Source organism: Hemicordylus capensis, chromosome 5, assembly GCF_027244095.1.
Source record: "Hemicordylus capensis ecotype Gifberg chromosome 5, rHemCap1.1.pri, whole genome shotgun sequence".
In the NCBI taxonomy this organism is placed as follows: domain Eukaryota; kingdom Metazoa; phylum Chordata; class Lepidosauria; order Squamata; family Cordylidae; genus Hemicordylus; species Hemicordylus capensis.
Window position 1 is genome coordinate 91,698,477 of NC_069661.1, and position 19,773 is coordinate 91,718,249.

The 19,773-nt window shown below is 44.7% G+C and overlaps 1 protein-coding gene and 1 long non-coding RNA gene across 4 annotated transcripts in view; one reads left to right on the forward strand and one right to left on the reverse strand.

Annotated features, from left to right (window-relative positions):
* MTMR7 (myotubularin related protein 7) overlaps positions 1-19,773 on the forward strand; it is a 75,521-nt gene that overhangs the window by 34,196 nt on the left and 21,552 nt on the right. For all 3 annotated transcript variants that reach the window (XM_053251449.1, XM_053251448.1, XM_053251447.1), the window contains exons 4-6: positions 6,523-6,680; positions 7,789-7,917; positions 12,747-12,881. In XM_053251449.1, coding sequence (XP_053107424.1) covers positions 6,523-6,680; positions 7,789-7,917; positions 12,747-12,881 — 422 coding nt within the window. The remainder of the gene's footprint in view (positions 1-6,522; positions 6,681-7,788; positions 7,918-12,746; positions 12,882-19,773) is intronic.
* LOC128325747 (uncharacterized) lies at positions 226-17,960 on the reverse strand. The gene is made up of 3 exons (XR_008307591.1): positions 16,707-17,960; positions 2,281-3,531; positions 226-460 (listed from the first exon to the last, which is right to left on the reverse strand). It is a non-coding gene; the product is annotated as an uncharacterized LOC128325747 (long non-coding RNA).

The window sequence follows — 19,773 nt, forward strand, 5'->3', positions numbered from 1 at the left end:
AATTAGTCTGGTCCAACCCTGCACAACATAAGGCCTGGGGTCTAGATCTGGCCCGCGGGGCCATATTTGATGGTCCAGGTAGCCAGCAACAGCAGGACCCCCAAAATTTGTCATTTGTTTGGGGTCACAAATGACAAATTTATGTTCAACAGTCAAGTGCCTACTGACTGAGCAAGGACAGGGCTTATTTTCTGGCCACTAGCCTTGGTTAAAATTGAGGGCCCTGGGGGTGGGGGGGGAGAAAGACCCACAACTAACTAGTAATTGGTTTAATATTTATCGTTATAATTAATTTTACTGCAGTAATCAGTGCACTGAAAATTGACTTTTATTACACTGTCATGGTTGTTTTATTACACTGTCATGGTTGTTTTTGACCAACTGGGACATTTGAGTTGTACACCCCTGGTCTGGTCGAATTTTCTCTCAGAGGCACTGATGGTTTTGATGGATTGCTGTCCTGCAGATTGTAAAATTAGATTTCACCATATGCTCTATTGAAAGAGTTATTTCATGTCTAACAGTATACCTGTGAAAATACACCCATACACCTATCTTTAGCATTTGATACTATTGATCTTTCAGTTTCTCTCTCTCTCCTCTTCTTTGTATGGTTTTAGCCATTCATGAGCATATTCTTTCTATGGTCATCCTTCCACTGTTTCTGTTGAAGGTTATTTTTTGTTCGTAGTGGTAGTTGCTGAGGATTCTGTCCAGGGGCACTTCCTCTTTGCTTGGCTCTGTTATTCTTTTAATATCCTGCATAAATGGGGCTGGTTCAGACACTACTACCCCATTGGCCCATTCGCTGTGTGATTAGACGTAGGTTCACACATCCCTCCCCCAACCTGGTGCACTGTTTTACCTCACATACTCACATGTGGGGGAAGGCAGAATTTCCAAACCAGTACCGGAACTGTATGACTAGGAACAGTTTGGACATTTCAACCTTGCCCCCCAAACCACTCCACCCACCCACCCCCGCTTGAGTATATATGCTGCAGGGATGCATTGGATGTGGGGTAAGACCTGCATACCCTCACTTTTAATTGTGCAGTGGATGTTGTACAAACCAAACCATGGGTGATTTGCAGCTTTTTCATCCCCTTTAATTTACCACTTTGCAACATTTTTTCCTGTTTTTCTCCACTGTCTCATTTTTAATGTCCTCTTCATGCTTTAAAGCTTAATGTTGCTTGTTTCCAGCATGTGGTGTTCAGAGTATACTGCCTCTATACATGCCTGCTCCATTTAGCTGTTGATATTTGTGTCCCCCATGAATTTGCCTAATCCTTTTTAAAAAGCCATTTAAGCTACTAGGCAGCACCATGACTTGTAGTTGTGGCTCTTATAATTTAATCATGTGTTGTGTGAACTTGTTGTATACCCCGAACTTATATTGCTAATTACCTTTGTTGGGTGATCCTGGATTTTGGTATTCTATAAGAGAAGGAGGGGGGAAATCCCTTTCTCCCTACTATTTGTTAGCTTTTACCCACACACGTCATTTGGAAGGGCAAGACAATTGCTTAAGCAGTACTTGCCAAATGGCAGTAAGCAGAGGCGGATTAACGTAGTAGCAAATGTAGCATTTGCTACAGGCCCCACATTTTTGAGGGCCCCACACACCCGGCTTCCAACTGGAAATTAAAGTTAAAACTTAAAAATTGAATTACTTTACTATGCAAGTAAATATTTTACGTTTTAATATTTATGTGCATTAAAAAAAAATTAGGGCCCCTTTATAACATATGCTACAGGCCCCACACTAGCTTAATCCGGCCCTGGCGGTAAGTGCTCAGCAAAACAGTCTATATTGTAAGTGAACCATATGTGAAGAACAGGATGGGGAATCTTGGATTAATGGATGGCTTATAGTGGCTGCAAACCTGTGAAATGTGGGTGTGTTTGATAACCCCCTTTATGCAGAAAGAAAGCTATGATAACTCCGCTATGCTTCACCCAGGCCATGTACTTCTGTCTGGCAGCCTGAGAAATTCAACAACTGTTGCAGCTTCTACTTTATAACTGAAATGTTGATAAAACTTAAGCTGAAACCAGGACGTGTTTGCTTTAATTTGATCTAAGCAGTGAGAGTTTCCAACCAGTGATGTGAACAGGTAATGGATGGGTTTAATGCATGTTCTGGAAACTGGTGAGCAAATACATGTCAGAATTGGAGCCAGAACTTTCTACTTACGGTATCCCCCCCAGGTTAAATATAACAATTGTACATAAGCAAACAGAATGTAGACCAGGGTTCTGTGTACATAAACTTACATAGTGACAATAAACAGAGGGAGAAGTCTGAGCTCCAGAAACTGTCTCCATCTCCATTATGATTTCATTCTCTTTCCATTATGATTTATTGTTCTGAAAGTTTGGTATATAAAGTAATATACTCTTAATTTCCTCTCCATTTTAATACATTCAATTTACATGCACGTTTACTAGTCCTATAAACTTAGGGCTTTCAAAATGGAGGATATTTTCAAGTAAACTTCTCTGGGCTTGTACAATGAACTGTGTGGCGAGTCATAGGTACTAAGATATATAGCAGTTCTTGCACTAGCTCATCCCACTATTTTCTCTGCACCCGGGCTGTTCCCAGATGGCATTTTTACTTTGCTTCACCATGGGAAGGGCAGGTGTGTGTGTTCAGACACTGGGTGGATTTATGTTGCAGTTTGTGCAAGATATTGGGGAGCACTCCATACACATTTTCCCCTGCACATTGGAGCTTATCTCCGCATTAAAAAGTTCCACTTTTTACAGCAGGTTTTTTTAGGATACTTCAGGCAGGGTAATGGGTGGGTGGACGGGAAGGCTTGATAAACTCACTTTCCCTCCCCCCAGACAATTGAGTTCTTCTGTTGAGAGTATGAACTGCACTCCCAGACAAGCAGTGCTGTACTCCGGAGGCTGGGTAAATGCGTCCTGGCTTCCAGAGATCCCACAATGCACCATGCGAGTACATGATGCATTGTGGGGATTTTCCCAGTGATGGGTGGACGGTTAGATAACTGGACTCACGGTTATGGGGTAAATAGGGTTAAGGGATCACTTACTCTCTTAACCGTGTTTAAGAGGCGGGCTCTCTAGGATGGTTTGCCTCCGAGAGCTCGGGTTTGGCTGCCTTAGCCCAGCTTCAATATGTAGGTTGGAATAGGTGATCTTCATGAGTGGGTGCCAGGGAATAAGTGCTAAAGAGAAGGCTGTGTATATTCCTGGGAATCTAAATAATATATTTATATCCTGCTCCTGCAGTACACTGCTGTCCAGGGCAGCTCACAAAACCAGTAAAACCAGATACAATATAAAACTAATAAAAACTAGACTCAGTTAAAACTAAACTTAAAACAGCAGGTCAAAATGTTAAAACCCATCAGATATATAATGCAGATAAAATATTAAAATGCCTCTCTAAAGAGAGGAGTCTTCAGTGGTTTCTTAAAGACTCTGAGGGAGGGAGCGTGGTGGAGCTTTACTGGGAGGGCATTCCAAAGCTGAGGGACCACAACCGAAAAGGCCCTGAAAAGGAAAAGTACAAATAAAAATACTTGGAACTTGGACTAAAATTAAAAAATAATTACTCTGCAGCAAGAAAAGATGGATTATCCAATGTTTTCACATGAATGTGCTCAGTAGTGTAGGGAAGGCATAGGCAGCCTGTGAACGGGGCAGGGAGGGTGCTGGGGGAAATCAGGATTGATAACAAAGAGCCTTACCTATATCTAGAAAGCTGACATACTAGACAAAATACAAGTACATGCTCATTACAGACTCTGACTGATGTTGATGCCACAACTGCATCTTTTAAAGCTACATGGAAAAAGACACGAAACTTTTGCATTTGCTGCAAACATTTGCTTATTGGGGGCTTAACTTGTTGAGAGAAGAGTATTTGTTTAGGGTTTATACCTTCCTGCAATCTCGTTAGTCATGACGTGGGCATTTTATGGAACATACATTCATAAGGCAATAGTGAGGTAAGGGACCTGGAGGTCATCCGGTACCATTCCTTGAAGCAACACTCTCTTTCTGCCCCTTCCTCAATGCAAACACTCCTAACAGATTAACCCATAATATCCAGATAGTGGTTTGCTACTTTTGGAGCACAAGAGTGACCAGAACTAAGTTCACATTGGCAAATTGCCTGTAGTGTACCTCTAGATGTGCCTCAACTATGGCAGGATTGGCAATGGCTGGTAGTGTGGTGTCTCCATTTCTCCTGGAAGACCCAGCTGTAGGTTATTAACCTATTTCCCTGTGGATGCTGGAAAAAAGCAGCACAAATGGTTCTGGAATAGTTCTGTAACTGCTATAGTTCTCTTGGGCAGAAAATGGTTAGCGTGCTCTTTCCCTCCTTTTTATTTCAGTATAACAGAAAGTGGGATATATATTCACTTTCTTTACCTCTTAGAGACACAGGGAAGTGTAACACTAGTTTAATCCATCACTGAAGTGACTGTACAAATAGTGCAGAAATGAAGTACTACTCAAGCTGAAGTTATTATGGGACTGAATCACTGTTGTTTTGATAGTTAGTATTAGTAAAATAAGGATAATATACAGTCCTTCTACAGATCATCCATAAACTTAATCAGGGTTAGGGATTCTATACATCGATGGTCAAATTTTGTCAACTGGCATGCTAAAACCATTCGTTCTCCAGAAACCACTAGCTGCTTATGCCTTTTAAAAGGATTCGTTTTGCTCAGGGCTGATCCAAGGATCGCTGGTGCCAGGGGCGTAGCAAGGTTGGAGGGGGCCCCGAGACAAGGTTTTAAAATGGGCCCCTTGCTGATACACACACACATACACACACACACACACACACACACACACACACACACACACACACTATATAGTGCACTCACACTTACATCCCCATTATGAATATGGTGAATATCTAATTCACATTGAATCTAGTTTTTTTACTCTCTGCTCCTGCCAATCTCCAAGAGACTCAACATAATTCATAGGAGGTGCAACATGGGTGGGTGGGGAGTCATGTGATGTGCCTCTGGGGGGCCCCTCGAGGCAGTGGGGCCCCAAGATGACTGACTCCCCTTGCCTAATGGTAGTTATGCCCCTGGCTGGTGCTCCCGGCAAAGCCTGGCTTTGGCGCTCCCCATCCACTTCGTGGGCAGGCGCCTCTCATCATGTGAGCAGGTGGATGGTGGGCAAGCAGTCTCCAGGATCCTCCGACCTGCCCACATGTTGTTCTCACTGCTTTGCTGCCTTCTGCCTCTGCTCCTGCCACTACCGGCTACTTTTGGGCAACTGGCACGATGCATTATAATGATATCACCATGGGACTTGCTGACATGATTATAAAGCACCATAGCAAGCCAGTTGCCCAGAAGCAGTCAGCAGTATCAGGAATGGGGAAGAAGCAGTGAGGAGAGGAAGTGGGCGACTGGACAGGCAACAGAGATGGTGGGGAGCACTTGGTTGCCCGCCCACTCACTTGGACGATGGGAGGTACGCATGCCCGTCTGTGGGGGTGGGATGCCCATGCGAGTGAAGAGGGAGGGGCCTGAGATGCAACAGTGCACCCCACAGGTTGCTTCTCCAGGCAGCCACCTAGGTCCATCTAGTGGGCAGACTGGCCCTGGCCCTACTTTCATCTCACCGGGTGGCACGTAACCTGGGTGGCATGTTAGCACCCTAGGCAGCTGCCTAGTTTGCCTAGTGGATGAGGCCGACCCTGATTTTGTTCCTGCTGCAGCCCGTTGGTTGTCCTGACTTTTAAATATTTTTTGAATCTGCTTCAGTATTTCTTCTTGAGAGCTTAATTTCTGGGTGAAATTATGACTCAAATGTTTGAAATGAAGTAATTCTTCATAATTTTATAATTAACCATCCATTATTTGACCGTGATCAAATATTCCATGAAGAAAGAATGCTCTCTTAACAGGAATTATAATTTTTGATGGCATTTGCCTGGTTCAGTGAACAAAGTGTTTTGTTTTTTTACTGGCCACATGCTCAGCCACAGAATAAGCCAAATGTTGTCAGAAGAATGAAAATGCAGCAAGCAAGATACACCAGTCCTCCTGTCTCCAAAACAGACCACTCAAGCAAATGAGCCAAGCCACAAGCTACAGGGAAAAGCCAAAAAATACTGGAGCAAACAAACTGTACAAGTCACAAAGGCAGGAAACAGAACGCCTTCTAATGTTTATGCATATAGCTTGCCTTCTCACAGACACAACCTATACACTTTTTATCCATGACATACTGTATACAGAGTGAGCAAGCATAATTCTGTCAGGGAAAAGGTTAGCTGTCCATAGAGTTTGGCCAGACCAGTGTCTAGGTTTGTTTGAAAGTCCATCAAGATACTTAATATGCACAAGGGCAGCCCTTCTAACCTATTACAAGCTTCGTTTTTTTAATTATCTGTGACAAATGTGACAGCTGGCACAACTAGGCAAGTAAAAGTTGATGTTTTGAAGCAATAATAATACTAATTCAAATGGATTAATAGCCTCTGTCTCTTTTCCTGTCCTTCAGTGAAATATGAAGAGTTGTACTGTTTTTCCTTCAACCCCAAATTAAACAAAGAAGAGCGAGAACAAGGCTGGAGGTTGATAAACCTAAAGGAGGAGTTCCATCGTATGGGGGTTCCAAATAATTACTGGCAGATCAGTGATGTCAATAGAGATTACCGAGTGAGTTACTCTGTTACTGAAGGTTTATCCTGCGGCCCAAACTGCATATAATACAGAATACTTGCAGGGGTATAAGCACTGTTGGACGAGGGGGGTGATGTCTCTGGGGTCTGGGGAACCACCCCAACATCCCTCCCCCAGGGCACTCCCGTTCCCCCTTCCTCCACCCATCCAGTGAGCAAAACACTTACCAGCTGGGAGCTCGGCAGCCTCTTGCTCATGTCCAGCCAGCAAGCACTTTGTTCACTGGCTGGGTGTTTTTTCCTCCTTTGTTCCAAGCAAGGGAGAGAAAGCATTCAAGCTGCAAACAAAGCACTTGTGACTGGGAAAGACAGATGCAGCCTGTCGGTCCTTTCTAGCCGGCGAGTGCTTTGTTTGCCAGTTGGGTGTTCTCTCTTTTCCCTGTGTGAGTGTGTGAGTGATGTTGGCACAAGGGGCGTGGCCTGGGTAGGTGGTGGATGGGGCGCTGATGGCGGCAGCCTGTCCCTGGGCCACTGGCCAGTCAGCTTCACTACTGAATTCTTGGTCAGTGCTGTCCTACATTCTCGTCCTGATGTCTCCTTGGTAAACTAACCCCCGCCCCCGGGATTTTCTTGCTCCACTCCATTTCATAGGCTGCCACTTCTTGCAGAGTCTTTTCATTCAGTACAACAGTATAGAATATTTAAGATTTCTTTTGCTACTTCCAAGCGTGAGCTTACTCCCCATACACACACTGCTGAAACAATATTATGCCATGCATTTTATTTTACAGAACGTTACTAAGGAATGTGTGGAAGAAACACACAGTTGCTGCATGCTTTTGATGGCTCATTGGAGCAAGAAAAAGAAACACTGAGTTCTGGAATAAGTTTGTTCTTTACAGTTAATTTGACTTGTTGCTTTTAAAATTAATGGATTTGTGTGTGTTGGCAAGAAGTATTCAAACTTCACTCAGCCATATTTTGGTCAGCTTTCTCAAGTGTACTGAGGACAAATAATATGGAAAGTTATTTGTAGAATACTCTGAAATAATTAATGGGAGAGTGCTCTAAAATGTAGTTGTAGTTGTGCTTGGGGAAAAAACAATCTAGAAAATTCTGTTCTGTTTTCTTCTATTCTTGGACAGGTATGTGACTCATATCCCACTGAAGTGTATGTGCCCAAATCGGCCACTGCTCATATAATTGTGGGAAGCTCTAAATTCCGCAGTAGGAGGCGTTTTCCTGCACTTTCCTATTACCACAAGCAGAACAATGTAAGTGTGGGACTGGGATTTTGGATACTTTAATTCATTTGCTTCATTTTCATGAAAATAAATTAAAAACTATTAATAATAAATGACAGCATACAGAATGTCTCCCAGAGCAAATATTAATCTTTCAGGATTGGGTTCTACTGGCCATATAAGAACATAGCTATTAAGTAAGGTATAGTAGGGGAAGCTATAGTTTCCTAACAAAAAGAGGAATTATGACTATCCTAAGATAATGCCTGCCTGCTACCTTTTGGTTTTTGTAAGTAAAGTTGTGCCATTGAGTCAATGTCGACTCCTGGCGACCACAGAGCCCTGTGGTTGTCCTTGGTAGAATACAAGAGGGGTTTACCATTGCCATCTCCTGCACATTGTGAGATGATGCCTTTCAGCCTCTTCCTATATGGCTGTTGCCCAATATAGGTGTTTCCCATAGTCTGGGAAACATACCAGCGGGCATTCGAACCGGCAATCTCTTGCTCCCTAGACAAGTCACTTCCCCACTGCGCCATTACTTACTTGTATTAAAAATAGTTTATTTTTTAAAAATCTGCTGCCCGGGGATATAATTTGGGGAGAGGGGGCCTGTGTTCGCCCCTCTCCGTGGCAGCCCCTCAGAGTGGGGGAGATAATGAAGCAAATATGCAAGGGTGGAGTTGAGGGCTCTCAGTAGCTGGGGGCCCTCTGTTCTTTGAACCCATCTGTCCAGTTATAGCTACAGCCCTGCTGCCGCCCAAATAGTCTGAGCCTTTTTAGTCAAATAATGTTGCAACTCTATTTTCAGGGGGATTGCAGACTTCACCAGCCTTGTGGTGAATGGATCACATAAATGTAACATATGAACAGAAGCTGCAGTTTGCTATAGCACCACTTGGAAAGTTTACAGTGGTGTTTAAAATGGCAGATGAATAGTTTGCTTTAAGTATTGTGCAGTCCAGGCGGAAGGAAAAAGTGCAGAATCACAAGAAGGGTGGCTGCATTAAGTGGCTTTGTGTCTGTTGAAGAAAATTAGTAGTGAGCTTAGGGCTAAAAGGCACAGCGTTTTTTAGTTTGACTGCAAGCTTGGTTTCTGTGTGCACAGACTTGAAAGATGAATCTATCGCTATCTAACCTGATCAAAAAGCCTGAACATCTGGTCAGCACAAACTACTTCTAAATTTTCTGTGATAGTGTGGTGATCCATGTTCATGACATAGCTATCAGGTGACTGGGATTTGTTTGCTTGTTTATAAATACACTCACACACATTTTTACTGCACAAAATTGGTTTTGGGAATTGGCCACTTATCAGTTATTTATTTACCACTTGGACACCATCTTCCCTCATGTCTTCCTGCTCTTACATAACTGAACCCTGAGCTCGTTATCTGTTTCTTTGACGGACTTAATGATAAGGGTGGTTTGGAAACTGGAAGGGAAAACCTTCCCCCATCCCTAAACATTATATCCTAGAAGTAATATTTGTGTATGAAGGCTGGAATTGATCCAAACAGGAGGTTGAGGAAATTTTATTTACCTAAGCAGAGAACAAAGAATGTTGTCTTCAAAACACATTTTTATTTTAGATACCTAAGAGCCATCTGTGTACATATTGCTTCTCAAATAATGAAAAGACAGGCCCCTGTCCCAGTGGACTCACTGTCTATAAACTGGAAGCAAGATAAGCTATGGAAGAATATCCATTTTTTTCATGATATTTAGGCTTAACTAACTGCAGTATTTTATGGGAATTAGGAGAGCTGGGCCAAAGGCTTCTCAAGATAGTTGGGAAGATGGTATTTAGAAGTATGATGCCCCTGAGGCTGGAGCTGGCCAATAGCCACCAGACTTGTAGTCACTGATAGACCTGTCCTCCATTAATTTGTCTAAGCCCCTTGTCAGGCTCTCGGTATAGCCATCCGCCTTCCACTGCCAAAGGAGATTGAGGTGGCCTCAGAGTTTTCAGCCAGGGGAGCTTTAAGAATGACAGGCCTGGCTTGTTCCATTCTCCAGCCCTGCCCTAGTGTTGCTACCTCCAGGGCTCAGTCAGAGTCCCAGGGCTCCTTCCACACCAAGCCCTCCTCCTGGACTGGCCTCTCATCACTGACCAGTCCTCCCATATATAACTCCTGAAAGCTGGGGCAAGTCTTGTGAGATCTCGCCTTGAGACCTTGTGAGAGCTACTTACTCTGCTGCAAAGATATGCTGTCTGTTGACAGCGAGGTAACTTCTCCCTTCCAGGATCAGCATGTTCATTTGGGCGTATTGATGTCTTCTTTCCCTCCACCACCCAATAGGGTCCTCCCTGCAAGATTCGGGTGGGGGAAGCCCCAGCATGAAGCTTGCATTTAGAGCCATCCAAGCTAGTGGCCGTCACCACCTCCCATGGCATAGAGAATTCCATAGATTAATTATGCACTGTGTTAAAAAATATTTCTTTTTGCAGGTTCTAAATTTCCCAGCCTTCAGTTTCATGGGATGACCCCTCATTCGATGTTGTAACCTTCATTTTCCATGACAGCAGAGGAGCTGTCAGTCTGGGAGTGGGATGCCTCTATCACATCCCTGAGTATCTCAGCCAAATACCTCTCTGTCTCTCTGAGCTTCTCCAGGTCAGCCACCTTGGCTTCAAGGAAACAAATTTGTTTCATGAGACCCAGGAGCTCTATGCACTGAGCACACATCCATGCATTCCACAACCCATGCAATATACTGGGAATCACCCCCTCCTTCTGGCATTCTACCTTCAGAACTGGTTATATTGGCTATTTATAACATATATAGCTTGTTTACTTGAAAGCTAGATTTTAGCAGCAGTTGTCAGCTAATTAAAGCTTTTGAGCTCTGTCCTCACCCCCCCCCCCAAAAAAGTGGGGTAGTTCTCACCTTATCCTAGTGCTGAGTTTATCACAAAGGGAGACTGCTTGTGTGCCTCCCTGCACACTACCCTGCAAAACTCCACACAAAACTCCTTGGATATCTTTTTGGAAACTCCTGTTTGCGAAGTTCTGGGAGCAAAGCTTCTCTGGTCTAAGCCTTGTCTTCTCAAGAGATCTTTTCGAACTGAGCCATCTCGGGAATGTGGCCCCATCCACATGCTGTGTCACTCACCTGCAGCTAGTGCCCCACCCACTGTTTCTCTAGACACAACTGAAAAAACTGCCCTGTTTAAAACAAATTCCTAGCCAACCAGAAATCAAACCTTAGGAAAGATTAGCCCTAACAAACTTAGCTTTCCTTTCCCCCTTGTTTTCTTGTGTGTTTATTTATTTATATACTTGCTTGCTGTCTTCATCGGGAAAGAAAACAAAGGTTTGCTGCCTCCCCTGGTCTGAGCCTTGTATTCGCATTTCAAACTCATTAGCAGATCATCCTTTTTAAAGTGATTTAAATTATTTAAAGAGTTTTAAATCACTTCCATGTGGTGATTTAATGTCCCCAACCACATTGGTATAGCAAATCTCAGGGCTCATCCAGACCATATGTGTGACTAGCCTTACCTACAAAATGATGTGGGCACACACATCCTGCTGCCCCTCCAGATGTGCCATTTCATTTCTCATAATTGCATGAGGGTGGGGGTGGGTCATCCGAACTGCCTGTTCACACACAATGTAACTACTACATTAAAACTAGTATTTAAATTGCATGTGAAGGAGGCCATTCAGACAAACCACCACCATGTGATTATCAGAAACGGAATTATGTGCCAGGATGTGGAGTGGAATGTGCATGTTCACAACCCTTATCGCATGGTAGGTGTGGCAAGTTGGATGTATTCTTTGAACCTGACCTCAGATAAAATTTATTGGAAATGTAACCACATATAACTAAATCAGGTAATTTTAAAATAACCTAAAAATATATAAAAATAAATAAATGCAAGCTTCTAACCTATTGTCACTACTAGACTGACTCTGCTATTCCACTAGATCAGGCCTGCTCAACTTCGGCCCCCCAGCTGTTTTTGGACTACAACTCCCATAATCCCCAGCCACAGTAGCCAATAGCCAGGGATTATGGAAGTTGTAGGCCAACATCTGCAGGAGGGCCGAAGTTGAGCAGGCCTGCACTAGATTCTTTATCCAGGCATCATTTTTTTCTCTTTTTTGCTGGTGCCATCACATCTCCAGCCAACCAACAAGCAGCTTCTAACTGACTTCTTTAGCTGCGCAGCTTCTATCTCCACCTCTCTGACCAATCATACCTTCCTCTGTTATATAAACCAATCAAACTTCACATCGAATGGTACCAATCCTAAAGGAATTCCATAATTTCCTTAGCCAATAGGAATAATGAGTCCTGAATTCACCCTTCCTGCCTCACCTTCAACTCATCCAAACTGTGGTGTTGTTTTTTTTAACTCACAGAATATCTCTTTACAAAAATAAGAAATACGTTAGAATATGACAAAACAAATTGTATCCAGCAGAAGTTTTGTATTAAATGATGACGACTTCTGTCCTAACCAAGAGCTCTTGAGTCCTCTCTCCTAGCGCAAGCAGCAACAAAGCCTTGAGTGGATCCCTCCAGCAGTCTCATTTATCTGTGCATGGGCTCTGACAAGAGCATCTGTTGGTGTTCATGTTGAAGGATGGCAACTAAAGCTGTCTTTGCTTGTGTCTTGGCTCGGATGGAAGAATGCAGCCGAGATACACAACAGGTGCTTCCTTGAGACTAGGGAGGCCTGTTGAGGATCCGATGGGAAGCTTTGGGCCAGCCTTACTGAGTTTCTGAGTGAGCTGTCAGTTTATACTTCCCAAGCGGGAAACATCTGGTCTGCTTGCCACTTCCAAATGGCCATACCAAATTATTAATCTAAATATTTCTGTCTCTGTTTCGATTTCTCACAGGCTTCCATCTGCCGGAGCAGCCAGCCATTGTCAGGCTTCAGTGCGCGATGCCTCGAAGATGAACAGATGCTGCAGTCTATCAAAAAGGCAAACCCAGGCAGTGATTTTGTATATGTTGTTGATACACGGCCTAAAGTAAGAAAACCCCTTCACTGTTGTGTGGTAATTAATGTTGAGTATGGGCTGATGAGTCACAGAAGATCTATGATAGAATGTCTGTAAGAAGATGTCACAGTGCACTGGAATAAAAGGGAGAGCACTGAATTGCATGGGAATGCCTTTTGAGGTTACGGTACTCCTTTAAATATCAGCAGGTGAAAATACTGCTTTACTTATGAGTAGTCCTTTTTGTAACCAGTGCTCTGATTATAGGATCTACAACACTGATTACTGTCCTAAGATAGTTTTGCAAATAGGTATATTGGAATAAAGCATTACTAAAGTCTGGGGGCATTGGGAACAGAGGGTATTGCAGAACATACAACTTGGTTAGAGCTCTTATCTCAGGAATTGTTGCTGTGGTATCCTCTGAAAGATAGGTTTGGGTTGGAGAAGCTGCTTCCCTGTGCAGCATTTATTATTATTATTTGATGTATTTCTATATCAACTTTCAGATGAAGGCTTCTCAAAAAGGTTTATATGCAATTAAAGAAAAACAAAGCAATCCGGATTCTGGCTATAGTTGCTGGTGGTTTTTAAAGCTGCCCAAGGCGCCATGTAAATAACCACCAAGAAAATTGCCACGAAGAAGAACCTGGCTGGCAGCACATGACAATAGTAGGGGTCAGGGCCTCTCCTCCATTGGGCCAAAGATGTAAGAGCATCCTCCAGCTGCCTTCTCTCCTTATTTGCATCAGCTCAAAGCAGTTGTAAGAGTTAAAGAATGGCAATAATAATCCTCACCCAAGTGTAGACGTTTTGGCTGCTACTGCTTTGTGGGAGACCCAGGGGCAGAGCCACCATTGCGTGAGCACGTTCAAAGAACCTGGGCTGCCGTGATCAGGGGCCACACCTCATGCCGGGGCCACACCTCACGCCCCAGCCACACCCCTTACATCTGATGTCAGAGGTTTCGCTTGCAAATTGGGTTGTGTTCCCCATTTCTAAGCAAATTCTAGCCAGTGCCATGTTCCCAGCATGGCTGGGAACTTGTCTCCCTGCCTTTAAAGCATGGAGAACTGCTCCCGGCCATGGTGTGAACGCTGCTGGCCTGAATTTGCTTACAAATGTGGCACAGCCCCATTTGCACGCAAAACCACACCCCCTGCATCTGATGTCATATGCTGCATCTGGTGTCAGATGCAGGGGGTGTGGCTAGGGGAGCCACTGGCGGCAGGCTGAACTGGGGCTGCCACTGGCCTCCCTATACTACTTGGGAGACCTGATGTAAAGATTTGGTAGCAATGGTGCGCTTGGAGACTGAGGTGCTGCGAAACAAACAGTTTCATGTTTCCGAAGGGATATGTTCCGAATTTCCTCTTTTATAGGCAAGGAGGCCCATGCTTCCAGGTCAATCTTGGCACATTAGACCAATTTCCAAATAGGTATTGGAGCAGGGGTGCAGCCACCACTGTGTGAACACGTCCAAAGAACCTGGGCCGCCAATGGAAAGGGCCACCAAAGCCTGAAGGGGTGTGTGGTTTGGATGTCACGTGCAAAGAAAGTGTGGCCTCGAGCTCTGGAGAGCCCAAGCGAGTTCTCCCCTGTCATTTCAGACAGCACTTGCTGCCTGAAAGCATCTGTTTCCCTTTCTCTCCCTCGCTGGAGAGAGAGAAAGAATCTTTCAGGCAGCAAATGCTGCCTGAAAAGGACAGGGGAGAGCTCTCTCAGGGCTCTCCGGAGCCTGGGTGTGGGCAGGGGGGAGTTCTCTCAGGGCTCTTCCGGAGCACAAGCCATGCCCCATGCATGTGACATCACACGCACAAGAAGTTGCATTTAGCTCCAGCTTTGTTTGATGTTAAAAAAAACCCCCAAACTCTTTTGAGACCCAACATCTAATAAGAGGGTTAATTCCGTTTATAACCAAGATTGCCAGCACTTAGAAAAAATGTTGTTTTTAATTTCAGCGAGGATAAGTTCTGTTCAATTTAAAACGCATATAATAAGTTACAAAAACATCATGGTTTGGGGGGCACAAGCCTTGACAAATTTTCTTTGGATCTAGGAGCTAGCTCAAAAGGAGCCAGACAATGGACATTTGACAAAATTACCAGACTTATCAGATAGACATTGTGGGGCGGAAGGGTAAATGGTCTTCTCTTTAGCCCCTTTACAAGTAGCATGCTTAGAACAGAAACCTTATTTACCTGGGACAAATAAGTATTCTAGTCTGAGTTCCCCTGTGGGGGCACTACAGAGAGGAATGCATTTTGTATGGTATGCAGAGGTGTAACTAGGGAAAATAGCGCCTAGGGCAAGCACTGAAATTGCACCCCTGTCCAAGCAGGAATGATGGGACTTGTAGTCAACAATATCTGGAAATCCCTATTAAAAGGAACACTGTACCATCTAGACATGGTTGTTGATCAAAACCTGAAAACATGAGCCATCTCTGTAAAAGACTTAGAACAACAGTCAGGAGTTATGCGAGGATTCCAAGTGTCATTTTCTCTGTCTCATCTCATTCTTTTTAAAAAACATGACTTTGTCCTAGAGGATCACCTGCCCAAATAGCCACTAGCAAAATAGGGGAAGAAGAAGGTGGTGGTGGTGGTGGTGGTGGGTCTATAAACCAGTGAATGATTCCTGCCAGCCTTTGTCTTATGATGACTGTTGGCTCATGATGGGGTATATGTGCATTCACTACACCAGTGCTTACTTTGACACCAAGAGGGAGGAGGATACATTAGTTTGCCACACTAGACAGAGGCATTTGCAACAGGGGCAGACAGCCAAGTTCTGCCAGGCCCTAAACCAGCCCCTGCCAGACTAAGAAATCATTGTAATTTGCCTCTTCCTGTCACAAGCAGTGTGCTGTTCTTTTATTATTGACTCTAACTCTCAGATATCCCAGTCATGGATGGAAAATTCAGGGTCAATTTACAAGAGACACATTTTCTACATGGAAGTTTCTTCTGTGCAGGTGCTGTGCAGAAACCCATGTGTAGTGACCGCCAGGGGCATAGCAAGGTTGGAATGGGCCAAGATGAGATTTTAAAATTGGCCCCCAGCCCCTCAAAGTCCAGGGCCTCCACACATCCCAGGCCCCCAAGGATTTAAGTCTGATATTTCAAAATAAGTATGCTGCCTGGAAATACATTTCACTGAATACACACATGCACACTTCACAGTATATAGTGATATACATTGAGTACTATATATTTGTGCTACTTTTAATGCCTAGAACACACTAGCAACGCTAATTATTAAAATGGCCCCCTCGCTGCAGATTAGCAAAGGAGACTTTCAACCATGCAGGGTGAGCCTATGTTTGTTTTCTCAGAATTCTGAACAAATTCAGTAAAGTTTGATTCCAGGAGTTTTTCACATGAGGCTTTTAAAGCCCTTTAACACACGTCTCCTCTGGAATGGAGGTGCTGCATTCACATGTTGGCCAGATTTACCCTGAAGTCCGTGCAAGTTATTGGAGAGCAGTTCACACACAAGAAAAAATAAAATGAAAGCACAACACATGCTTCACAGTTCTCACTCAGACCTTCTGGGTTGCAAAACAACTTGAACATAAGTGCATTTATAAATGAATGAATGAATGAATGAATAAATAAATAAATAAATAAATAAATATTTGTTCCAGAAGTTTTTGTAATTTTCTGCCATGAAACAAGCCACTTATAGGCCTTTTTAGATAGTTTTTGTTTTTAAAGCCAAGCACATTTTTCAGTCTGTTTTAAATTAAATATTCAGAGACTTCTCAGTCTCACCCCACCACCCATATCAAAGCCCTGTGGCAAGCAGATCCCTATATATGGGGGTAACCACAAAAAGGAATTCACAGCCTACCTGGCAAATCTGTGCTGGATGGTCTGGTCTGCTGCAGGGAGGGTCTGCTGCAGGGAGCTCTGCCAGCCTCCTTCCTGGCTTGCTGAGGCCTGCCAAGTACAGGCTTCAGGGAGACCTACTCGGAGGCCTCTCTGGAAGCCCCGTCCACCCGCCGATCAGCTGAGAGGCGGGGAGAGAAGAGCTCTGCAGTTTGCAGGCTGCTCCGATACTAGGCCTCGCCGATCCTAGGCCGGAGCTGGAGGCAAGTGGCTGAGGGGCCCTGGGGCTGGGCAGGTGGGCAATGGGGTGGGGGTGGCAGGAACTGGCATGGTGCCCCCACCTCAGTGGCGCCTAGGGCACGTGCCCTGCCTGCCCCCCCCCGTTCCACCTTTGGTGGTATGACTTATTGTCTGCTATACTGTGGGCTCTTGACAGGACTGATGAAGTGAGCTGTAGCATACTACCTGGCTGCATAATAAATATCTGTCACAAATTACAATAAACCAGCTTAACCCATGCAGAGCATCTGAGGGTTAGTACTTGATTGCTCCCCTCATCCCCTGCCACAGCCCCCCCCGTCACCTCAGAGACCCCCTGTCTCGACCCTCACCTGAGCCACACTCCTGTCTTCCTCCTCCATCCTATTGCTTCCATCCCCCTCACCCCTCTTGGTCACGCCTCCATCCCTTTATTCCATCCCCCTCACCCGTCTCGGTAGTGGCTGCAGTGTTGCTGGCACCTATTGGCCAAGCTGCAGCCCCCTATTCCCAGAAACCTCCCCACCCTCACCTGAGCCCCACTCCTGCTCCTCCCCACAGGAGCAGCAGCAGCGGTCGACTGGGCCCTTCCTCACTGCTGCCACCGCCATGGCTGCTCGTTCCCCTCAGGCTGCTGACGGGCCTGGGCCCATCCCTTGCCTGCCTACCTCCCTCCTCCCATGACCTCGGTAGCCCCAAACAGCAGCAGTGGTTGACTCGACCCTTCCTTGCTGCCAATAGGTGGCGATGGCCACTTGTTCCCCTCAGGCCACTGACAATTTGGGCCCATCCCTCACCCTTCCTTCTTTCTCTCTTCCCCTTCTTTTTCTCTCTTTCTGTCTCCTCCACTTGCTCTTCCCCTCTGTCTTTCTTCCCTCCCTCCCTTCCTCTCTCTCTCTCTTTCCTTTCTTACAACCCCTCTCTTCACAGACCCCTGCCATCTATCTATCTGTCTATCTATCTATCTTCCTTCCTCTCCTCTACAATCAAGAACATCTTCTGATCAGTAACAGTTGCATTCCAAATGTCCTTAACCATCACAGGCCCCTCCTCTCTATCTGCATATGGAATCTCCACTGCCCAATGATCATGGTGCTTCTGCTCGTGAACTCATGTGAGAACTGCCACACATGGGGTTAGCCACGGGCACACCTTAGAGAATTAATTATTCATTCATTCATTCATTCATTCGAATTCTATACCGCTCTTCCAAAAATGGCTCAGGGTGGTTTACACAGAGAAATAATGAATAAATAAGATGGATCCCTGTTCCCAAAGGGCTCACAATCTAAAAAGAAGCATAAGATAGACACCAGCAACAGTCACTGGAGGTACTGTGCTGAGGGTGGATAGGGCCATTTACCCCCCTGCTAAATAAAGAGAATCACTGTGTTAAAAAGGTGCCTCTTTGCCAAGTTAATAGGGGTTTATATATAGATTTCTTGGACAGGTGCCTCAAAATTGTCTGCTGTTTCTGCAGAACAGACTAACATGGTCAGGGGTGTAGCTAGGGGAGAGGGGACCCGTGTTCACCTCTCTCCCCTACGGCCCCTTGGAGTGAAGGAGGTAATTAAGAAAATATGGAGGTGTGGAGCTGGGGCTTCTCAGGACCTAGGGGGCCCAGGTTCTTTGAACCCATCTTTTCAGTTATAGCTGCTCCCCTGAACATGGTTCCTCCTCTGCAATTTATAGGGAGATATTGATGTTTTGTAGGAGTTTGGTATATGGTTGGGGGGCAGGATGAGATAACACTTAATGCTTAATTCAGAAGGAAAGGAGACTAGAATTCAACATAATATTAATATCTAGGGATGTGCATGAACGGCTCATGCAGGCACGAATGGGGCGAGGAGTGGTTCCCTTAAAAAGCAGGTAAGCCTGTCCTTATCTGCTCCGCTGCCACCCTGCCACTCTTCTGGGTGCGGCGCTCACTGTACCAAGGCCACATGCGGCTGTGACACTGTTCCCTGAAACCTGTGCATGCACGTTCCTGCTGCACATGATTTTAAGGGAACCGTTCTCTGCCACACCCAACCGGTTCAGCTCGAGCACCCGAGCCAGTTAGGCACTTCCCAAAGAAGATGCTGAACCGGTTTGTGCAGATTCCTATTAATATTCTCCTACTAAGGTGCACTCTGCATCTGAACAGCATGTTCATCAACATAATGAACAACATAGTAAAACATCCAAATGTTTCACTAGCATTTAGTGAACAAACTACTCACTTGATGGAAAATCCACTCGGAGCAGGGCTTCTTCAGCACTTGTAACAAAGCTGTGGAATACCCTTCTTTGGGAGACTGACCAAGTTCTAACTCTCAAGTTCTTCAGACATCAGGACAAGGTCTGGCTTTTTGGGGAAGCCTTTGGGCTTACCTGATCTGCATATATGTTTTTTTTTTAAAAAAAAATTCTGTTTGCAGTTGATTATATGTTTTCCTGTTCTGTTGCTTTGTTTTTGCTGATTCTTCTTCTTTTATTTTTTATTTACTAAATAGGTTTATTGGTGAAGTACATTTTGGATAGAAAAGACCTAGTCCTATCTAATTAGCGACATAATTTTCAGCTTTTAGCTAAAACTCCCCCTAAAAGATCAGGTTCGTAGTCTGGGAGTGCTCCTGGATCCCAAACGCTCCCTGGTTTCTCAGGTTGAGGCTGTGGCCAGGAGTGCTTTTTATCAGCTTTACCTGAAACACCAGGTATGTCCATTTCTGGAGACAAAGGACCTTAAAACAGTGGTACGTATGCTGGTAACCTCTAGGCTTGACTACTGTAATGCATCTACATGGGGTTGCCTTTGTATGTAGTTCGGAAACTACAATTGATTCAGA